Source organism: Exophiala oligosperma, assembly GCF_000835515.1.
Source record: "Exophiala oligosperma strain CBS 72588 unplaced genomic scaffold supercont1.11, whole genome shotgun sequence".
Lineage (NCBI taxonomy): Eukaryota > Fungi > Ascomycota > Eurotiomycetes > Chaetothyriales > Herpotrichiellaceae > Exophiala > Exophiala oligosperma.
In genome coordinates, this window is record NW_015622828.1 from 495752 (window position 1) to 518396 (window position 22645).

Genomic DNA, 22645 nt, shown 5'->3' on the forward strand with positions numbered 1-22645 from the left:
TTCCTAGAAGGTTGAACTGTTGGGTAAGCGAGTACAATTATATGAACCGAGAATCGTGGGAATATTTCAATTGTCATTACTTGTCGTTGAGCGTTTGACCATCGTAGAAAAAAAACTCTTCGCAGCCGTACCGAATGATGTTTTAGCAAGAACGAAGAGATGCCGGCGACTGTATTTACTTTTTTGTTCCCTTGTGGAACTGCATGTCCCACCATCATCTTTGGTTTCTCCTCTGTCCCACATCCCTCCCTCTCTCTCTCTCTCTCTCCCCGAAACGTGGAGTATGTAAGATACGGAGAATCTCCCGCTTTGCACTCGGGGATATACGGCGTCTATTCCCCCTCCCATGTCCGAGCAACGAGGGGCCATCTATCTCTTTTAAATGTTGCGAGAAGCTTTATCAATCTACTAGATTCTTCGAGTACAGTACAAAGACGACACTTGTATATCACTATCAACATCATCGCTACAGCAATCCGCACACCTCGATTCAAGACCCTAATCAGAATAACACCGACGACAATGCCAATCTATCACATAGGCAAGTTTCTTTCTTTTCTTCTCGTGTTTCTGAAATCGCATCAGACCCTCTTCATCGCTTTCAACTACCAACGGAAAATAAACACCTATCCTATCTCATCCCATCCTACCGTCATACACATATCCAACCAACGGTTTCTCCCTTGACCCAGTTCTAACTTTTTTTTTATCCATTCACAGTTTTATTCAAACTCAAACCCGGTACTACACCCACACAAATTGCTGAATTCGTCAAGGCCGCGAAGTCCATGGTCGGGAAAGTCCCTGGTCTGATCAAGATGGAATCCAACACTCCTCACCCTTCCACCGCACACCGTGGACAGGGGTTCAACATGGGTTTGGTGGCCACGTTGGAAAAGGCCGACGACATCAAAGTTTATGCCGATCATCCTGCCCATTTGGCGTAAGTTTTGACCTCTTGGAGACCCTCTGACCTATCTTACCCAACTCACCCAACCCTACGTTTCCGTTCCTGGAAACAGAAGACCACAGGGTCCAAATTTTCGAGGCTCTGACAAAAACTAACTCTTGATTCCTTTTCGGTTCAATAGAGTCCAAGATATTAGATTGAAACTATGTGATGATACATTGGCTTATGATTTGGAGTATTGAGGGGTTTTGTTCGGTCTATCAGCTTGTATATAACACGATACATAAATATATAAACATACATCATACACATCCCCGACCGTACTGTTGTCTATTACCCGTTTTCGTTCAGAAAATATAAAGCGATGCCCCTTTGATTTGGCATGTGAAAGGGCATCGTGGGAATCGCAGCAAGGCTAGACACAAGGTATCGCTGTGTGATGCATGTTCCGCCTCATCCTAGTGTTTTGGTGAAATTGGTTCCGACACCTGGATGTATTTTTCCGCGTCCTCGCTTTCCTCCTCGTCTGTTTCCCCGTGCCTTGTGGTGGTTGGCTCTTCTGTTTTTCCAAGCTGTTCAGTCTCCTTGGTTCGTTTATCGAGCTGTGGACAAATCGAATCATCAGCATCAGCATCAAGGAAAAAGCAGTCTCTGCAGATCCGAAATGAAATGTGGGATATGTTACTTACCCAACACATGCAGTACAGCCCGCCCGAGTAACACACCACCGCCACCATGACAGCGATGGCTCCTTTTTTCCAGTACGGCGCGTCGGTGGCGGGATACAACACGATACCCCACCAAGTGTAGAGCAGTTGACCACCCGTGTTCATGACGTAGAGAATGATGGCTCGCGCCGCGTTGTCACCACCTCTTCGGGCGATGATTCCTCCCCAGCCGTACAACAGTGGGTTCACCATGAACGACGAGCCGCTGAGGTAGAAGGCGAAAAAGGTTCCGGCGGTGGAAAGCGAGGGGGCAACCAGCATCGCGGCAGACGTGAATTGAAGAACGCCACACAGGATACCAACCTCCAAGCACCTTTTCGTCTTGTCCATGTATATTCCGGCCAGGATCATCGAGGTGATTGCCACCGCCTGGATGCCCAAGGGATACGTATTGACGGCCGTCTTGGGAAATTTGTCCTCATAGTACTTCATCCAAAGGAGAAAACAGCCCTATTGTGAGGAGGAGTTAGTTTTTGATTTGGTAGGAAGAAGCACGTGATGAACTTGCTTGGAAAGCAAATGCTTCGGTCATTGCACACAAGATGGAAAACATGGTCAAGATGTAGCTGTATGCAAATCAGCAAACCTTTTCAGGTTTCGTCCCCAGGCAGCGGAGGATTGGGGCGAAACGAACATGGTAGGTTTCTTCAGAACACGGCCGGCCAATGACCTGACATTGATGTTGGCACTGTCGTGAGCGAGAGGCGGTAGGCGATTGATGGCGAATTGGATCTCATCCTTGGAGAGGTAGGGCATTTTGGTCCGTTCGGGCGTGTTGGGTAAGAAGAGCTGTGTACCACACCATCAGAATCTGGTTGGCAACCCTCAAGATATAACTTGCAGTAGAGCAAAAAAGGACGTACGTACCAGGCCAAAGATTCCTACCGGCATACCCATGAGACCATCTACAAAGAAAAAGGATGTTAGTTTTGGCTGTACCCACCAAGTACGACCAAAACGCGGTGCAAGGCGGGCAAACCAATTATAAAGACCCATCGCCAACCTTCCATTCCGTTATGATTGTCCATGGTCTTGCGGATGGCCGTCATCATGATACCAGCAAACATGGAGCCCACTTGGCCAATGGAAGTGAAAATGGATGTTCGCTTCGAGATTTCCTCGGCTTTACTATACACAAAGAAAGAGTCTTGTTAGTTGATCCGTCTCGACATGTGCTTGTGTCAGAACGTACTACCAAGATCCAATGATAAACATGGTTCCACTGTACAAGCTTGCTTCGAAGAAGCCTTGTAGGAAACGGACTGCGGCGATCTGTGCAAAGTTGTGGCATCCAGCGCAAGCCATGGTCAGACCGGACCAAATGATGACAGTCAGAGGGATCCAGATTCTAGGTTGTACTCTCTGCAGTATCAGAGCATGAGGAATTTGTCCAATAAGCATCCTGTTTGTATGTGTTGAAGTGAGTTGCAATGCATGACACATGTGTCGATTGGAAGGAGGCAACCGACCCTGCAGTGAACAGAGAAAGCAAAAGGCTGTAGTCATTCTTCTGTAGGCCGAGACCTTCTCTCATACCAGCGACCTATTACATCTATTGTGAGGAAGAACAAATCTGGAGGAAAGGTGAATAATAGTCACATAAGCATTTGCAAAAGCATTGCGGTCTGGTAATGACTCGATCAGCAAAGGGGCTATTAGCAGACACCTAGAACCTTCTCACCAAGATAGTTAAGAAAGTAGCATAAGCAACAATATGCCTGATTGGGGGAATCAGCCATCGACATCTTCAACCCAGGGTTTCCTCGATTCGACCAACAATGATAAAGACATCTAGTTTTCAATGAGCTTTCGACAAAGGTTTGTTCGCCCACCAGGAGGCAGAGCTACCTAGTTTCAATAGCAGTCTCTTCTCGAGTGCTTGGCCGAGTTTAGCCATGGTGATATCAGCAGGTTAAGACCGGTATGACTGTGCTTGTAGTGGCTTGGACTTGGTACCACGAGGACCGAGGAATGAAATGATTGTTGCAACAATTGCTCGAGGAAGTATTGATCAGGCGTGAATGCGAAGTACTACACTTCGTATCAGATGCGGATTTAGCAATCATCTTATCAGATAATAGCCTTCCGACTAAATCGAAAATTTTGACGTTGTCGGCTTTTGAACCCAGATACAGGATGAAAAAGCGTTATCGGGCTTGGCCATGTCGGGGATTCATGGTCGTCGAAGTCTCGATCCTCCTTTGTCAGACTTGGCTTGGAGACGTTGGAAGGTATAACCTCCACCCAAGGAATGCCGTGGGAAATGCCGCGCGAGGTTGTTCAGTGTTGCCCAGAACCATAGACTTTTCGGACGCTTATGGCTATCAAGGTCTTTGCCATAGAAACTTCTTGGATCACCCTACGGGGTGTCTGAACACTCACTCTCTGTAGTCAAACGGGCAGTGTAAGGGCCGCGGAAGTTGGTTGGTCCCCGAAGAGACTAGATCGACGTGATCTCATTGGTGGATGGAGCACCTCGTGGGCTTTCTTTGGCGGGTTGATTTTCTTCTTTACCGTAAAAGTTGTATAGGAGATTTCGGAGGATTTGCTTAATTCAGTACTGGCCCCATTGAAAAAAAAAGCTCATGGACACGTATTGGTTCCTTGGCAATGCACAGGGAAGCATCTACGCAGCTTCCACAAGGAGATGAATACAAAGGGAAGTACAGAACAATAGTGAAACATCGAGGGAAATCTATACCAAGTGTGTACAATATTCTTAGTACCTTACTTTACCTCAATGATGTATTTGTTTAATTTAGAGATGACAAATACGTCCTAATTTTTCTGGAAGGTCTCCCGGTATTGTAGTTCCGAGAAGAAGAAACATCTTATGCTCACGAGAAGATAGTGGCTTCTATCTTTCATTCTCAAAGTGAGTCTTTAACTAGCTTATTCTTGATAGCGCTTCTAGTTCGAATGTTTGGTGTTCAGTGCTAGCGACTGTGTGTATGATGGAAATGGACAGACCTGGCCGTAGTGAAATACGCGGTCGGTCGTCTAGAATGTCATTTCGGTGCCCAAGTCATCCGCCTATACTGTATTCGTGACGGATAGTCACAAGGTTCTCCCTTACCACAGTCGGGTGCATCATGTTGTTGGCACCTGACGATGGGGTGCAGCCTTCTGGAGGTGATGAGGTCTGATATGAGTTGTGTGGCGCACCGTAGATAACAACGGTGGAGTATCTGATAGGCAGGGACCGAGTATCAGCATCATCTTTGCTATGTTCTTATAGGACGAACTACCTCAACTACCTTATCGATCTACGGAGCAAGCTGGACTTGTTATCCTTCACATTACACTTCTCTGTTGTTCTCATTGATACCGACTATAAACACTACCAGTATTCCATCAAATATTGATCCTGTCACTCTCGCGCTTGGAAGGAATCAACACTGAGCATTCTACGCCGTACGGGGACCATCACCGCCAAAGGACATCTCAGATCTTCTACTCCCAGAGCAAGGAGACTGGGCTTATTCAATAACACACTCTCGAAAGAACTGATGGTTATCTATTGCAATCCACCGCTGCGTATTTCAGAGGCCCCCAAAGCTTCAAGACACTCTCTTCTCGGCGTCACCAGAATCTTTACGTGATCGTCCTTGTTGGTCATCAACTCATCAAACCCCTTGGTCACCACATCCTCTAGCAAGATCCTACTAGTAACCATCTTGGCAATATCTGTGAACTTTCCTAGCGTTTCCCTGTCGTTAGTACTTGGACGATAGACAACATACAACCCCACGGGCCACAGGTTATAGGTACAACTCACCCGCCGCAAATTCTTCCACCACCTCACGAAAGTCCTCGTCGTCATACGCCATGGCCACTTTCAATGTGATCTCCTTCATCATGAAATGCTCCATGGGGACGGTGAACTTTTAGCGCCACGAACCAAGCGAAGTCAGCTTTTTTTTCTCTCGTCCTCTTCTTTCCCGCTCTCAAACATCTCGACACTTGTAGTTTACTCACCGGCTGTTCCCACCCAGCAACATTGAGGTACGTGCCTCGACCCTTCAACGCGTCCATGCCATCTCTCAAACCTGGTGCTATCCCAGCACAATCAAAGACGAGGTCAACTCCTTCCCCGCCAGTCATCTCGCGGCACCTCTCGGCAACATTTTCACGCACGGGGTTCAACACCTCGTCTGCCAGGTCGCGCAGCTGGCCCTGCCGTTTCACGGTCGGCTCTGACACGAATATCCTCTTCACCCCACGCGCGCGGAGGTTGTAAATGACCGCGATACCCACGGGCCCACCACCAATGATCAACACTGTGGCGCCTTCAAAATCCCCTCTCTCAAACCCCGTCATCTTCAAAGCATGCCTAGCTACGACGAGCGGCTCGATCAGCGCTGCCTTTGATAGTGGCACCGTCTCCGGCAAAACATGACACATGTCCTCGTCGACGGCGACGGCCTCGGAAAACCCGCCACCGCGGCCTTGGAGACCCTTGAACCCCCATTTCGTGCATATGTTCGTCTCGCCCTCGTCGCACCGGTGACATTTCCCACAGAACAGTCTTGGATCGACCATGACGGCCTGTCCGACCTTTAATTCGCTCCCGGCGTTGACTTTCCCGACCCGACCACAGAATTCATGGCCCATGGTGACAGGTACAGATTCGCCCGTCATCGGATGTGGATTGCCTTGCGTCGGAATGGTGACGGGCCCAACGAGGTACTCGTGCATATCCGTCCCACAGATCCCGCACCATTCAATGTCCACCTGAACTTGGCCTGGTTGGAGTTCTGGCCAGGGAACGTCATTTTCGACTCGGATATCGCGTCGACCGTAGAATCGGGCTGCTCTCATGATTGGGTTTCACCCTCTTTTCTTTTTCTCTGTCTCTCTTCTAATTTTTTTCTGTTCTAGAAAAAAGAGGTTGCTCCCAATTGATCTGGGGAAGGGTTAGATTTGTACCATAAACAAGGGTGAAGTGTGTAAATTCGTGATGTCTGGTAGTGGGAAAGAAGTCAACCCCGAGGAGAGTAGAGAATCAATGAATTACTAGTTAAAGTTCGATGCTGAATCGTCTCTGTCCAGTGTCGAGTGGTACAAATCCCGGCGCCCATGGAGACGCAGTAAGCGTACCGTTATCCGAACAATACTCCGCAACCTCGTGTGTCATTGAAATCTGACTCGACAGGATTTCCATTCTGACCTCGGATAGCGATCCTTTACCAAGTCAAAGATGGGCACGTTGTTTTGTGCGCTTTTTCTGCTGTCTTTTCGGGAGAAATGACCGTGGCCTTCAGACATATAATAGAGAGAATTGTCGTTTCCAATCTATAGACGCTACGAGTAGTTGAACCTTGAGATCTCTTGCAAGGTCCTTTCGAAGTTCGAGTTTCCGAAAAAGCTCCCACCCCGGGAGAATCGTGAAAATATGTGACGCAGGGGACTTATCTACTGCAAATGAATCTCAAAAAAGAAGATCCAAATGATGATCAGTCTTTTATCCCTTGGCTCGTAACTACAAGTACTTGGTAATATCTCTACGACTCGTAAGATGGCGTTCCAAGTTCGAGAAAGAAAAATCATACGACTCTAATTCCACGAGTCTACACACATGGCGACGACCCCTTTTCCATCTCTTGCACCCGCACATGCTGATGCTGTTCGAGATCATCAGAGTCTTCAACGTGTGCATGTGTACCGACCGCTGCCTCGGCTTCCACCTGCTTCCCAGCTTCCTCGAGCGTTTCGGCAACCTCGTCACCGAAAAGCGCCTCAATTTCCTCCAGTGTTTTCTTCCGTGTCTCTGGACAGTAAACGTAGAAGGCGACAATGAAAATGATGTCCATGATCAGGAAGATCAGAAAGTACCTCCATGAGATGGCGTCGAGAGCCAACGGCGTGACTTGCACCAGTAGGATGATAATGCAATTGAAGGTGAGGTAGCTGTTTGCCACGCCGAATGATCTGATGGACGTGGGCAGGATCTCGGCCGAGTACTATTTGGTAGAAAAGATTGTGTCAGTCCACAGGAGCTTTCACTTCTCACGACGTCGAATGGGCTGGGTGCACAGATAGTAAACATACCGTAGGCCAAAAGGTGTTCATCGGACCGGAATAACCACAAGAGAAGTAGTAGATTGAAAAGACAACACCAATGCCCAGCCCGCGACTGGTGCTTCCAGAAGCCTCATATCGGGCCCAAAGAACCACCAGGATCAGGGACGCCGAGATCATGATAGCATACGCGACGAACTGTGGTAATACATCGTTAAAACATGAAGGTCCGGTCTCTGAGGATCTGAGATGGTAGGTAGATGGCCAGCTTACCACGAGTTTGCGCCGGCCAATTCTGTCACAGAAAAACATGGCCATGATAGCAGAGGCTGTCGCTATTGTTCCATAAACTCCTGTCAAGACCAGCGATAGAAGGTTAGAGAAGCCCAAGCGTTGATATATTATTACTTGGTAGTTTTGAATTGGGATGACGCCGGTCAACCTGTAGGGACGTGAGTAAGTAGAGGTTCCGTTCTCAAGAGATATCATGTGTGGCCTTGAGCAAGGACTTACTGTTGGAAGAGTGCAGTTCCAATGATGATAACGAGTCTCTTTTGATATGACTTTTTAGACAAGATCGAACGGGCTCCCAGCCGCTCGCGTTTGTCCAGGTCGATTTGAGATCTGATCTGATGATATTCGCGCAGATAAAAGGTCTCGTCCCTCGTGCTTCTGTGCATTTTCTTAAGCACTTCCAGGGCCTCTTCGTTGCGGTCTTTGAGGATGAGCCATCGTGGTGAAAATGGCATCCAAATCGAGCCGATCAACATGGCCACTGCTGGAACTAGTTGGAGACCGAGTAGGAGCCTCCAAGATACGTTGGACTCGATATACCAGAATCCCAAGCCACTGTAAAAGCAAAGGCACGTGGTTAATATAAAAGATCATAACAATGGCTATTCTGGGTTCCCCTGACTCCCTGAGTCCAGCAAGGTATATGATATAAGTAACGTAGGATCGGGATGTCACTCACATCCATTCAGTAAACATGTATGCGAAATTTATGTTGACCCTGAGGTATCCAGGAAGATTAGTCACCCTGCGTTTCCCCCGGGTTCATGACACTCACGCGTATACACCACCTATAAAGCCTCTGATCTCGGGGGGACTGATTTCACTGGCGTATGTTGGACAAACGCTGAAGACGATACCGCAGGCGATGCCTCCGATCACTCGACCTGTACAAAAGGTGGCGAAGTTCGATGCCCCCGTCTGTAAAGAGACGCCTAACAGCGCAGTAATGCAGGATACCTGGATTGTCCGTAGCCGTCCGATCTTGTTGGGAAGGTACCAGTTGAGCATGCAGCCAACAGCAGCTCCGCCATAGTATGCCGAATTGAAGGCTCCGATCGTGGTGGAGTCCAGAGTGAAGTATTCCAAGAAATGGTTGTACCCGAGGATTGATGTGGTGACACCTGGGTGTAAAAAGGCAGGTGAGTAAGTCGGCCAACAAAACAAGATGGGTAATCAAGAGACACATGTGCCTTACCTGAATCATATCCATAGAAGATAGAACCAAACGTCACGTATACCAGGCACAGCAACTGATACTTGTTCATGGTGCAGATGAGACTTGATATGGACGTCTAGTCAACTGCTGCTACAAGAATTCAGGGAGATCGGTTTGTAGTTCGTCAAGAGCTACACGACTCGGGACAGCTTGTGACAATGACAACAAGGCAAAGTGAACTGATATATACTGCGCTCATATATGTATATGATTAGGATCTAAGGTTACTTGAAGCCTACTCGAAAACCAGGGACTAGGGCAGCCTCCCCATAAAGGAGCCTCGCCGTCGAACCTGGGATGGTCGTGTGTCAGCATATCGGGACACACATTCACCTAGATTGACAGCTCTCGGAAAGGGGTCCGCTTTCTGCTGGGAACAGCCAGGAATCGGAGATCAAGGCACTCGCAGTGATGTGTCTTAGGCAGCATGTTGATGCCTTGAACCAAAACGAGAGCCCCGGACCCAACCCCACACTTCTCCTCCGTTCTGCGGAGCATCAAGAAATAATTTCCTGACCAACTGACGCAGAAGTTTCTGACTCGGTTTGGTCAACGACAAGAGACAGAAGGCCACAACCACCCACCCGGGGGAAGGTGGCCCAGGGCTGATGCGTTTGCGCTCAACTCCCGGGCGCTGAGTTTGTCATCACCGCAGGTCGATGATGATGTTGTCCGCGTAAACTTCGCAGTGTGCACATCGTCCACCGTTGGTCTAGTCTTGTAGGTCTTTTATCTTCATACTTGAGGGAAGTGGTCATTGTGCTGGTCTCGACATGATGTGCCGAGAAAGCGCGCCCAGATCCGAAATAAATCTGCTGGGAGAAGTGAAGGAGCAAAGGTATCAACTTCCTTCGCTCGGTCAGGGTGAAAGATGATGAATATCAGTTCTTACTTTGGCTTCTAGACGCATCAGGAATCGCCTGTCTCAAAGGACAACCCGCGAGCGAAAGGCAGCATACATTCGAGAACTGGAGCAACGTCTTGAGCTGTACGAGACGGAGAAAGAAAGCTCCCGGATTCAAGAGCTGCTGACGGAGAATGCCAGGCTTCGCAAAGGATTGCACCTGGCACGGAGGCGATTGTTCAGTATTTCAACGTCACTGAACTGCACTGCGGATTCGCTGAAGCCACTTTTAGCTCTCGAAGGTATGTGAGGGTAGGGCTCGTGCCAATCGGGGTTGTCTTCTTGCGTGGATGGCGTCGGTTGACTTGCTGCAAAGGGTCCGAGCCTTCTGTACAGAAATGCACTTCTCAGGTTTGCTCATCGCAGCCGAACGTCGAGAAAGCCACCGAAGAACAACGAGCCGACGGTACTGAAGGACCGAGCTCTGTAAAATCCAACGATTGGAGCGTATCTCTGGAGGCTGAATGTTCGTCGATAACCGACCATACTACTACTGCCTTCGCTGCTACCCAAGTGGACGACGAGAGCATCAACCTTGAAATATCATCCCGTCAAGCCAATGGTTCCTCTGCCTCGGCTCCGGTATCTCATACATACGCCGACGACCTTTTAGACGATCAATCATTTGGAATTTACGATGGTGCTACGACTTTGGTCGAGGATATTTCCCACCGGGCAGTGGACAGCATGGAAGCAGTTCAGTTAGACAAGACACGCCCGCTGCCCCCGACGAACCATGCAGGAGACAACCACCCAATGTCCCATGGCATGAGAGCAGGAACCGGGGGAGTCCAAAGTACGTTGTCGTATGCGACGAACTTGTTACCACCCACCGCAAACGCACTGCACGTCGAGTCTGCTTTGTCGGCTCATTTGGATTGTCTAATAAATATCCTCAGGCGAGGTGGGTTAGCCACCCAGTACACACAGTAAGTCTCACCAGTCATGATGGTTCTGTCAAATCCTTTCTACTCCTCCATTCTTTGTTGAACAGGCGCTTTTGACTTACCTCAATTGTTTGGATCATAGCGCACCTCAGCTCGTCGATGACATGCTAGACGGCTTCCTTGAGGAATGCTGGCCATGCATGAAGACATGGTACACCATGACAGATTCGTACACCACCATACGCTGGGTGATCTGGTGGCAAATCTCACAGACATCGGAAGCACTCGAAGATATACCCGAGACCAACACGCCTACCCCCGTCCAGAGAGCACTCCCCCACCCCAGCATCATCGACTGGATCCCATTTGCCAGCATACGCAACAGGCTTATCATTTCTGATGGTTACGATATTGACCAGGTCTTCTGTGACATGACCGAGGCATTTGTGCTGCAGAAGGAGGCTGCCACCCAGGAGGGCGCCGTGATGTACAAGAGCGTGATTGGGCTTCTTCGAGCCGCGTTGGTGTCTGCCGGCTCGTCATCACCATCACCATCATCGTCATCATCCGAGTCCCACGGCGGCAGCGGGGACATATTCGACGAAGGGCCGCTGAAACGCACAAAGGCAGCTTCGAGCGCTTACTGCCAGCAACTAATCAACTTTGGTCGATGGGTGGTTAAGCTTGATCCGTCATTCTTCTCCAAATATCCTTCTCTTTACGACCCGGCCATCGTTTCTAGCGGACCATGCTGGGACCTTTTGGGAAGGGAGTCCCGGATCCAGAGACCGAAGCCGTTGACCACTGAAGCCATCAACACGTACGCCAATCTCTTGCTGAAGGACCAGAATTACCGGACTTACGGTATGGATTCGCGGCTGCAGCCTCGTCCATGGATGCCGTCCCTTGATATGTGGAAAGGTGTATGAAAGCCATCGTCGCGCACTAGGCTCTTGCATGTAGAGCCAGCATCCAGTCCACCAGCACTGCCAGGGACTGCTTGCAGCACTCTTTGATAGTTGATGTATACATAATGATCTTCCATAGCACATTTCGATTAATGAGATTCCTTTGATTGAAATATTCCCAGCCGTACGAGCCGAACTGGTATGATGACGGGTCTGTGTATCACAACATCTGGTTTCTAGAAAGATGTCCACTCAAGGAAGTGGCGTCCACTACTCAATGCTGTTTTATCCCATGCCTTGGACAGCGCAGCAAAACAACTCATAATCAGATTTTCTCACTCAATTTCCCATGGAACATCAGCATTCCGCATGTACGGCGCCAGCTTGTCGACGTCGCGCAACACCTCAGCCTGCACACGGCCATTGCCCAGGTAGGACCACATGTTGTGCGAGCGGTAGCGATGATCATAGTGCTCCCACTTGACCTCTTTGATGGTTTTCAAGAAGTGCATGGCCTAGATAGGAGATACAACCCCAAAAAGTCAGTCCTACACGTAAGGACTGTGCCATGTGCACTACTTGTCAAGGCAAAACAACCAAAGACTTTGAGAAAGAACGAAGAAACTACTCACCGAACCTCCCCAAATCCACAATTTCCCGCCCACAATATTATTCTTGTACCAACTCTTGCAGTCTTTATTCCATACAGACCCCTTGTGCCACTCGTCAATGTACTCATACAACTGGTCGACGGGTTCCTGCTTGACTTCGAGGGCGCGGATACCTTCGTTCTGGATCCTGGCGGCGCATTTGAGGATGTATTCGACGCAGACTTCGTGCGAGGGTAAAGCCGTACCGGCAGCCCAGTTGCCCCGCACTCCATTGACGACGAAGTAATTAGGGAACTTGGGCACGGCCATGGAAAGGTAGACCTGAGGTTCCGGATCGAACTCGTCTCGCATGGACACGCCGTCGACGCCGCGCACCTCGAACGGCGGTGCGAAGGCGAGATTAAACCCCGTCGCGCAGGCGATGATGTCAACCTCGTGGAGTTCGCCGGACCCGTCGACCAGACCTTCGGGGACGATCTTGACGATCTCCTCGTGGCACGTCGTCACGTTGGGCTGGACCAGCGCTTCTAGGTACCCATCGCCAGGGGTGATGCGGCGGCACCCAGGGGGCCAGGAGGGGATCAGGCGTTTCTTGAGCTCGTCGTGCCCGGCGCCAATCCGGCGCTCCATCTCCGTCCGCAACTGCTCCTGTGTTTGCCGCGACGTGTCGGAGTCCGCGATGAACATGTCGAACAGGTTGTTGACGGACGATTCGAGCTTGCGTCTGTAGTGAAGGTGGTAGTCCGGGTCATTTTTGAATCGTTGTTTCTCCTCCTCGGTGTAGTAGTACTGTCCTACGGGGTCGGTGTTCGCCACAGACTCGCCGGCGCGGTTGTGTTGGATGGATTTGTTCTTTTCTTGCTCAAGCGCAGCGGCGCCCACGGGTGGCGAAATCCAAGTCACAGACCTCATGAACGATACCAGGTGGCGGGCCGTCTTTTGGATCTGGGGCACCATCTGGATGGCCGATGAGCCCGTGCCGATGACTGCGACCTTTTTGTCTTTCCAATCTACAGATGAGTCCCAGTTGGCGCTGTGTAGGAGTTGGCCTTTGAAGTCGTGGAGGCCAGGTATGTTGGGCCATTTCCAGGAATTGAGAAAGCCAGTTCCGTTGATTAGAATATGGCACCAGTCGATAAATCTTTGGCCGTCTCTTTCAAGCTCTACGCTGTCTGTGTGTCGTGATATGGTCAGTGTTGTGTTGCTTCATCCTCGTCGTTGAATTGGGGACTGGTGCCACGGTACTCACAGATTCCTTTCTCCTCGACCCAAGTCGCACTGAGGACTCGCGTGTTCAGTTGAATCCACGGTCTGAGACTGTGCTTATCGGCAAAGTCCTCAAAGTACTTCTTGATCTCTGGCGAATACGCATAAAAGGAAGACCAGTTCGGGTTCGGCTCGAAAGAAAATGTGTATGCATGTGCCGGTCTGAATTGTGGGAACTTTTGTAAGTACAAATAACAGGCGACAGCGGCAATGGTATAGCACTCACACATCACAAGCACATCCTGGGTATCGGTTTTCGTACCAAGTTCCTCCAACGCTGGGGTTCTTGTCGTAGATGGCAAGTTGGTACTTTGAAAACGACTTCTTCATCTTATATGCAACCAATAGCCCAGCAGCGCCCGCGCCGACGCAGATGACACGGAGGTCCTTGGGATCGGAGTGCCAATGAGGCTCAATGTGGAAGCTTGAGTCGCCATTGGGTTCTCCTACTGCATGAGGCATTTCGAGAACGGCAATTGTTAGAATGAGAGAGCGGAGAGGGTGTGGACAGTCAACCGAGCAGGTCGAGTTTCTAAGTACAGAAACAAGTGGACAAACTCGGAGTGAGCAACTCTGAGCGGCTTTGCCGGTTCATTTTAACTATCCTAGGTCTGTTGGACGTGTTTGCATTGGCTCGGCAAGACATCTGATGCTCCTTGCGGCAATGGCTTTGAACATCGTAGTCGCTGACATTGCTTCTTTTGGTAAATTCCCAGCCTGGTGGGTCTATACAAAGTAGGTGTCACTTTTTGAGGAGTCACTCTTTGAGGAGTCAGCAGAGGTGATCCTCGAGGTTTACGGGGGTGTCCTTTGGAGTTGTTGTGGAGCCCCTGCAAGCTGTAAAACCCCCCCAGGTAGTGACTGCGGAGAGCCCATGCGCGCCGTGCAAACTCCACGCCATATTCGTAGCATCGGCGTCAGTATGGGTCGGGGCTACCACATCCCAGGCCGGCATTGGACAGTCGTCGAGTGTGTCAGTGCGTGTCGTGTCACTGTTACAGACTTACTGAACACTGCTGATACTCGGGCAATCAGAATGGCATGAATCTCAAGGCAAAACGGTGGCTGGCATCCTTGCCCTTTCCCAAACTCTCTTTGCTGGTTGAGCTTATTGTCCTTCAGCTCTTCCAACCACTCTGCCGAAAAGCAAGTTACCTCGAATCAGATCACTATCAGGAGCTATTCAAATTTCATTTATTTTCCTGGCATTCTTCTTGTCTCTAAACAAAGGTTCCATAGGCATGAATCGACGGCGGTGTCCCATCGCCCCTGGAGTGGCTTTCGTCACCGGTGCTGCTAGGGGCCTGGGGAATGCGGTAGCCGTGTCCTTTGCCAAAGAAGGTGCCAGGGCGGTAGTTATTGTTGACATCAACGATGAGGAGACGATGAACAAGGGCAAAGCGGCTGTTGAGGCTCACGGTGCCGAAGTAAGTGTGTTGCGCGAGGTCTCGGGTGCTGTTGAACTAGAACTCTTGAACCTGACATTCGTAGTGCCTAGCCATCCGTGCCGACGTGACCAAGGAGACCGATGTACTCCGCGCCGTGTCTGAGGCGGTGGGAAGATTTGGCAGAATCGATTACGCTGCGAACTTCGCCGGCGTTGTCGGTCCTCCGGACACCATCATCAGTCTTGACGTTGAGAAGTGGAAGAAGACTCTGGAAGTCAATGCAACCGGGGTCATGCTTTGCACAAAGCATGAAATGATCCAGATGATGAAGCAAGATTCTCTTGAAGTGTGCGTATAGCGCGCCTGCCCTCGTCTCTTCTTCTCAAGCCCCCGGGTACTGATGTCAACTTTCACAGAGAGGAAGGTCGTCAACCCCAACGTGGCGCGATTGTGAATTGCGCTTCTGTGAACTCGTTGCAGACAATGCCGGGAACCGGGCCATACACGGCGTCTAAGCACGCGTGTTACGGCATTACCAAGACGGTATGTGTGAGCCCTGCATCTAGGGACTTTGGGTCTCTTTCCACAATCAACTAACACCAGCCCAACAAGGCGGCCTTGGAAGCTAGAGGTTACGGTATTCGCGTGAATGCCGTCTCACCTGGATTCCTCATGACTCGGATGGTTGAAGAATCGCTCTTCGATGGCGATCTTTCAGAGTCGCGCGGTATGGCTATGTGGAAATACTTCGAGGCACGACAGGGCCGGTCAGGCCGCCCTGAGGAGGTAGGAGATGTTGTTGTCCTTTTGTGCTCACCTAGAATGAGTTTGGTGGTTGGTCAAAATGTCTTTATCGATGGGTGAGTTGTGCAAAGATCAACACTCCTAGCACAGAGATGCTTAGCCTTGCTAACTCAACGTGCTAGTGGTTTCACATTGAATGAAGGAGATTCGTGAGATGTCGAGGAAACGATGCTCGAGACGATGAGAGGCTGCCAGTATGATGATAGGAGACTCGGTAGCTTGTATCATAACATCCCGTTGGTGCCTAGTAAAGTTGAGTTGAACATCATTCGTATGGAGTTGTAGTACAAGTGATGTGTACCTCAGTCGAACCGAAGAGCGCGCAACACACCCTGCAACAAAGCGTAAAGGGTTCAAAACACACGTTAAACACACGTTAAGTATGAGACATTGTATCATTTATGCTTGGGCTCTGGTCGACCGCCCTTTCTAAACAAACGCCCTAGCTATATTATGATATCTTATGATACGCCATGCTCAAACACACACCACAGATCCTCTTCCTCCTCCCTACCCCTTACTCCTTCAATTCGGCCTTCTACACCACCACGTCCTCCTAACTCAGCCAGCCAAAACTGCACGGTGCTCGCCAGGGGGCTCAGCAACGTCCTCTGGCATCAGCGTGGGGAAGGCGTCGAGGTAGAGCGATACCCTCTCTAGCTTCCTCCAAAGGGCCGTTTGCAGTCTCCTGGCGGCACCGCTACTTCCCACGACCGCCCTTCCCCGTCTTGCCAATAGTATCAAGTGCTAAAGTCATATGCCTCAGTGTTGCAAGAGAAGCTACTGTTTCAGAGCAGTGGCGATCTTGCCGGTTGACGACGTGACACTTCAACCTCCGTTCAACGCGGTTTGGCTTAATGAGAAGGTTTTATGAAGGAATCTCTGCCCCTGCCCACGGTGGGTGAACAAGCCGAAGCTTGATTCAAAACAGATCAAAAGTAACCTGCTAATATATACCTCATGACCTCGGCCCCTGGGCTGCCACGAGAAGTCTACAACTGGCTACTATTCACGGTTTCACTTCCATGCTTGACTGTAACTAACAGCATCGTGCAGGCGACACTCATGATATCGACGACAAGATGAAGCTGTGTATGAAAACACCTTGGTGAAATTGTATCTCTCAGTTCGACCTAAACCATCGTGATCCTATCATAGATGTCAATCACCACCAAAGCTGCAATTTCACCCAGACGCCCCTCCTTCAAAACATGCCATTCGAGTTTTTAGAATTCTCTGGAATCTCAGTTATACATTCCCAATGCTCAACAAACTGTCCACCTTCGTGCTTGAAGATGTCCATTATCGACATTCCACGATCACCCGGCCATCTTGTCATATGAAAATGAGTCGACACAAACTGTCCATCCACCAAGGCTCTCTTGAAATGGAATTTAGGTGGGACTGGTTTCCCACCGTTGGCCTGTGCCGAAGCGGAGGCCACATGCTTCAAGAAATCAATGAGGCCTTCTTTCCCGTCTCCGACATCCGGGTTGTGTTGTTTGTAAGATGGGCTTAGGAATTTGTGGGCCACATCTAGATCACCGTGACAGAATGCGCCGATGTATAATTCGAGAAGATTGCGAATGATTTGAGCCTGGGCTTCCGTGTGTGGCGGTTCATTGCTAAGTTCGGCGTACGCCTTGTCGACTTCGTCTTGGTATTTTGACATGACCGGTGTGGGTTATGGCTGCTGTCTTAGGCAAGGTATCACTTGATGTATATATTAGTGAATATGGATGACAAGATCTGGTGATTACAGATCAAGGAGATTCTGGTCATGATAAGTCTGAGGTAAAGGAGGGGAACAGTTTCTACAAGTAGTCAGTCGATGATGTTTTTCAGTACCTTGGCTTATCGAGGGCATTATGGGGAAACAGAGAGATGGGGTAGTCGTCCGATTCCTAATGGAGAAACCTGTTCAAACGCCAATAGTCATTGCAAATACCTAAAGTATGACAGTCGGAACAGCTATTCCCCTCTACAACAGTCATTCTTAGTTAATTGCAGTACTTACTATGCCTGGGCATGGCCATTTATTCAACTCTGAACAAACTGCGTAGGTACAGAAAAAAAGGCGAAGGTGTAGATGTTATCAAGTGGAGTACTCCACCTACCTTTCCTGGCCAAGCACCAAGGTTGCAGGAATATGTATCACATTGTATTCTGAAAGTTACAATTCGAATTCAAAACTCTGTACGGCTGAGCTAACAGACCAACAGTTCCGGAGATCCAAGTGGTTAGGCAGGGTGACAGAGACAAACGGAGGAGAAGCGGGTGGACGAGGGAATGATTGGACTCTTTTAAAGGAGTCACGATATTTGCTCGGCCGGGGCTGTACAGTAACAGCAAGTCACTTGGTGTCTGACAAATCAAACTTCGACCTAAATGGCCAATTCCACCCACTTCACTGCCATGCTTCCTGTCTCTATCCTAAAAAGACATATCTAGCTACTATCCGAACTCACTTTTCATTACAAGACGTACCACTCAGGGGCGAGACATGTCTCGCCCAATACAATACCTCTTTGTCGCTAACAAATCAGATCCCACACAGCCTTCTTCCCCGGACTCTCGTAAATCGACCCATTCACACGTAATGCGTCAAGCTCATGCTCGAAAAAGACGTTTACAAACACAAAAATACCAGAAGGAGTCAAATAATGGCTCTAGCGGACTCAATCATGATGTTGCCTTTCTGAAAGAAACGGTTGTTCTCTCCAATCCTTTCAGCGACTCAATAAACTACACTATTGGCAAGGACCCGTTTTCGTCCCTGGCAAGACCTTTGACTTCCGATGAATACTTCTTGTTAGATCACTGTATGTTAATTCCTCGCCTAAGGGGACACATTTTTTCCAGTTTTCTCAAGCTGGTGCCTTCACAAGTCATTCTTAACACTCTCGATGCGCAGATATCAAAATAGTAGTACCTTACTCTATCGGTCACTGCGGCTTGTTCGACCACTCGGGAGATGACGACCCCCGGACTCAGATCCTCCGAGAATGGGTGGGCCTCGCCATCGCCGACGACTCCCTCATGGTTGCGGCCGTCCTACTGAGTACATGCCGTCACATCCTTTTAGGCACACCAAATCACCCAGCCTTCTCTAGAATGGCTCTGAGGTATAAGCAGATATGTCTCCATACGCTTCAACAGGAGATTGATACCGGGCAACGACAAAACACGATCGACGCAATGACAGTTGCCAAGGCAATAGCACTTGCCATAGATGAGGTGAGAAGCCCCGGTTTGTGTGGCTCCCGTGGTCTCCTTTGCTCGAAACATTATATTGCCATTAGAAAAGAATCACATGGCTGATGAAGATTTATATCTAGGTGAACTCTGGTGAACATGGTACAGCTCGACAACACGTGCAAGGTGCTATTGCCATGGTTCGGGTTCGAGGTGGTCCAACAGCACTTGGGATAACCGGATTACTGGAGAGAATGTATTACAAGTTTGTCGCTTTAATGATAGAGACGTAGACTGCCATGGGAAACCTACCTGCATTGAACAACTTTAGCCTCCATGTCACTTGTCCAGCTGTACTGTGGAGCCCCCTCGAGTTGGCTACAGACCAAAGTGAGACCCCGTCGCCAAGAAGTAGCACTTCCTATTCTGGCTACCGGCCTCACGATGGTGGATCCGAGGCAAGCCATGACCCAACCCGATGGAACATGAGGTATAGGTAGAGCGGAACAATGAAGTGAACAGTGAGGAATGTAGGTATAGTTAAAGGTATAAAGGGCATCCCATCCGCTCGACGTTCCCTACAGTGACCATTGGCATCCAGGTCAGTCCCCGAGCATTCATATATATATCAACACCATCCACAATACATTGTAATGTCTTCTCCAGCTACAACCATCCCTCCAGGTTCGTTGGTCCTTGTGACCGGTGCAAGTGGGTTTCTTGCTTCTCACGTCATTTGGCAATTTTTGGTCTTGGGGTACCGAGTCCGAGGAACCGTTCGAGACGTTCAAGCGTCGTCATGGCTTGTTCAAGGGCGCTTCAAGGATTATACGGATTCCGGCGCCCTCGACCTCGTCGCCGTACCTGACCTCGGCGTGGCAGACGCCTACGACGAAGCCATAAAGGGCGTCTCGGCCGTCCTACACATCGCCTACGTGACCAAAATATCCCCGGACCCGAACGAAGTCATCACTCCCTCGGTGGTTGGGGTTAGGTCAATTCTGGAAGCGGCCCTGCAAGAGTCCTCACGCTCAGGCTCATCAATCAAGGAGATTGTATTTACCAGTAGCGCCGTGGCGACGTCGCCTCTCTCCCAGCACGTGGACAACGGGGCTGTGGACAGGACATCTTGGAACGACGCAGCTCTCGAGGCAGCTTGGGCCCGTGGTCCTCCTTATGAAATGTCCCAGGTAATGGTGAATTATCCTGCCAGCAAAGTCGCCGCTGAAAAAGAAGTTTGGAAATTTGTTCAAGACCGAAACGACAAGATACCATTCAACGTCAACGTCGTGTCCCCGGCAGGTATCATAGGGGAACCCCTAAACAGGAAACACATAGAGGGACAAGCAAATTGGATCGTCCATGCTTATAAGGGGAACAAGGTCGTCATGGATGCTATGCAAGCTTGTATGTTGAGAAGATTCTTCATGAAAGCCCAACATTTGCTTTTGCCTTTCGGTTATATCCAGCCAGATCTTCTTCATCTCCCTTGAAATCCTTCCAGCGCACGTGTATGTCTATTTGTTGTGCTTTACCTAACTTTGTTATGTGTAGCATTCTACGCCGACGTCAAAGATGTGGCATTGGTTCATGTCGCTGCCGTCTTGGACCCCGAGGTCAAGAACGCACGCCTGCAAACTTGGGGTCGCAGCACTCACTGGAACGACGTGTTGGGTATTTTGCGCAAACTTCGTCCAGGAAAATTGTTCATCGATGACTACCCCGACCCTTACCACCTTAAAGTATCGGTCGATCAGTCCGAGTCTCTCGCTCTGCTGAAAAAGTGGGCAGACAAAAATGATTGGACGTCTCTGGAGGACAGTATTTCTGAAAACATCAATAACCCATACTTGAATAATTGATATTCAGTAGGAAACATTTGACCAGGTGGCGATGTTGATGAAAAAAATAAAAGGTCATCATGATTGATTTATCTCAGTAGATCTCCGAGTCGTAAAATTTAAAAACTGAAAAGTTAACAAAGAAATCGGTGAAAATCATCCATGCCCAGGTCCAACATCCAGATTCGTAGCCTGGAAAAAGTGCCCAAGCACGACCTCAAATAGACTCGCGTCTAACATCCTTCTTGCCCCTTCTGAGTCCCACGAGCTGCAACATCTCTGTCCAAAACCCAACGGGAGGAGTTATAAAGGATGCCTCGTAAGCATCAACAACAGGTCGTTCCCAGACAAGATCGGCCTCGCGGGGCCCCACGAACCTGGTCTTTTTGAGAAGCTTCCAGCCGACAAACAAGACGGGAGCCACAATGACCATGGTGTAGTAGCTGAAAAAGGTACCGACGTCCCATGGGGTGAAGGACGAGTACCCGTAAAATAAGACAATCATGCACATCCACGCCAGGCCAATGTACGCGGAGTACGGCTGGAACCAACCGGTGTAAGGGAAGGAGTTGCGGTCGAGGCCCTGAACCTTGCACGCATTGTAGAAGAACAAGTACGTGACGCACATGACGATGTAGTCGATGATGCCGCCGGCGGTGATCAGGTTGACCAGCCAGGTGAGGACCTGCGACGAGCCGCTCGACACCTGCAGAAACGACAGGAGCGGGAAGCACATGACGATGGCGAAGGCGTAGATGGGCACGCCGTTGCCCGTGCACCTCGTCAGGAACTTGGGCGCGCGGCCCTCGAGCGCAAGGCCGTAGAGGTTGCGCGTGGCGCAGTACGTGTACGTGTTGCCCGCGGAGAAGATGGACGTGATCATCAGCGCGTTGGTGATGTGAGGGAGCACCGAGATGCCCATGTTCTTCATGGCGATCACGTAAGGGGACGCCGCCGCGGTTCCGGATCCACCTTGGGTGCCGTCCAGGATGGCCACGAGCGTGGGGTCGTTGTAAGGAACGACGATGCCGACGCAGAGCGCGCCCAAGATGAAAAAGATGCCGAATCGCCAGTACACCGTCTTGAAGGCGTTGCGGATGTAGATGCGTGGGCGTTTGGCCTCGGCGGCGACCATGGCGATGTACTCGGGTCCAACGACGGCAAAGGAGGCGTTCCACAACGCTGCGAGAAAGCCCTCGAAACGACCCAGGCTACCTTTGGTGTGGTATTCGGCCATGGGACCCGGGTTCTTCCAGTATCGGAACCCGTACGCGTCGTGCTTGGGGTTTCCTCCCACCATGGTGATAAAGGTGAAAGAAAACAAAATCGCAATCAGGATGACTTTACCTCCTGATAGCCAGAACTCGGCTTCTCCATATCCTCGGACAGCGAGGACATTGATGGCGCTAGATAACAAGAGTCAGCATTTTGGCAACAAGGAAATTCGACAACCTTTTTGTTTTTTTGAAATGGTCGCTTAGGGGGTTATTTCTCACGCGTAAAGCACGATGCAAGCGGCGCAGACGGCTGCAGTAGGAATAGCATCAGTCCAGAATGACAAGACCAAGTTGAGAGCGGTAATTTCGAACGGGATCAGGAGAGCTTCGTAGAAGAAGAAGTTCCAGCCGGCCATGAATCCAAACGCGTCATCGACCCATTTACCGGCCATACG

General features: G+C 49.9%; 3 protein-coding genes across 3 annotated transcripts; 2 read left to right on the top strand and 1 right to left on the bottom strand.

The window, feature by feature from the left end:
- Positions 1-788: 788 nt before the first annotated feature.
- On the top strand, positions 789-947 carry PV06_09888 (uncharacterized protein; the record flags this gene model as incomplete). The annotated part of the gene is made up of 1 exon (XM_016411371.1): positions 789-947. One exon carries the CDS (start codon positions 789-791, stop codon positions 945-947), a length of 159 nt encoding a protein of 52 aa, XP_016258125.1.
- PV06_09889 (uncharacterized protein) lies at positions 819-1065 on the top strand (the record flags this gene model as incomplete). The annotated part of the gene is made up of 2 exons (XM_016411372.1): positions 819-943; positions 1023-1065. 2 exons carry the CDS (start codon positions 819-821, stop codon positions 1063-1065), a joined length of 168 nt encoding a protein of 55 aa, XP_016258126.1.
- A 77-nt stretch (positions 1066-1142) lies between these two features.
- Positions 1143-4111, bottom strand: PV06_09890 (uncharacterized protein). Its single transcript, XM_016411373.1, has 8 exons — positions 3320-4111; positions 2831-3263; positions 2618-2766; positions 2506-2543; positions 2273-2427; positions 2147-2204; positions 1600-2088; positions 1143-1512 (listed from the first exon to the last, which is right to left on the bottom strand). The coding sequence occupies exons 2-8, from the start codon at positions 3142-3144 to the stop codon at positions 1369-1371; spliced, it is 1347 nt and encodes a 448-aa protein (XP_016258127.1). The 5' UTR covers positions 3145-3263; positions 3320-4111; the 3' UTR covers positions 1143-1368.
- Positions 4112-22645: the final 18534 nt, after the last annotated feature.

Bases quoted from the DNA above. Each gene is read 5' to 3' on its own strand.
- PV06_09890 (XM_016411373.1), bottom strand. From the start codon at position 3,144: ATGACTACAGCCTTTTGCTTTCTCTGTTCACTGCAGGGTCGGTTGCCT. The intron at 2,428-2,505 runs GTACGTACGTCC...TGTGGTACACAG, and splicing joins CGGTAGGAATCTTTGGCCTG to CTCTTCTTACCCAACACGCC. The intron at 2,089-2,146 runs GCAAGTTCATCA...TCCTCACAATAG, and splicing joins CCGAAGCATTTGCTTTCCAA to GGCTGTTTTCTCCTTTGGAT.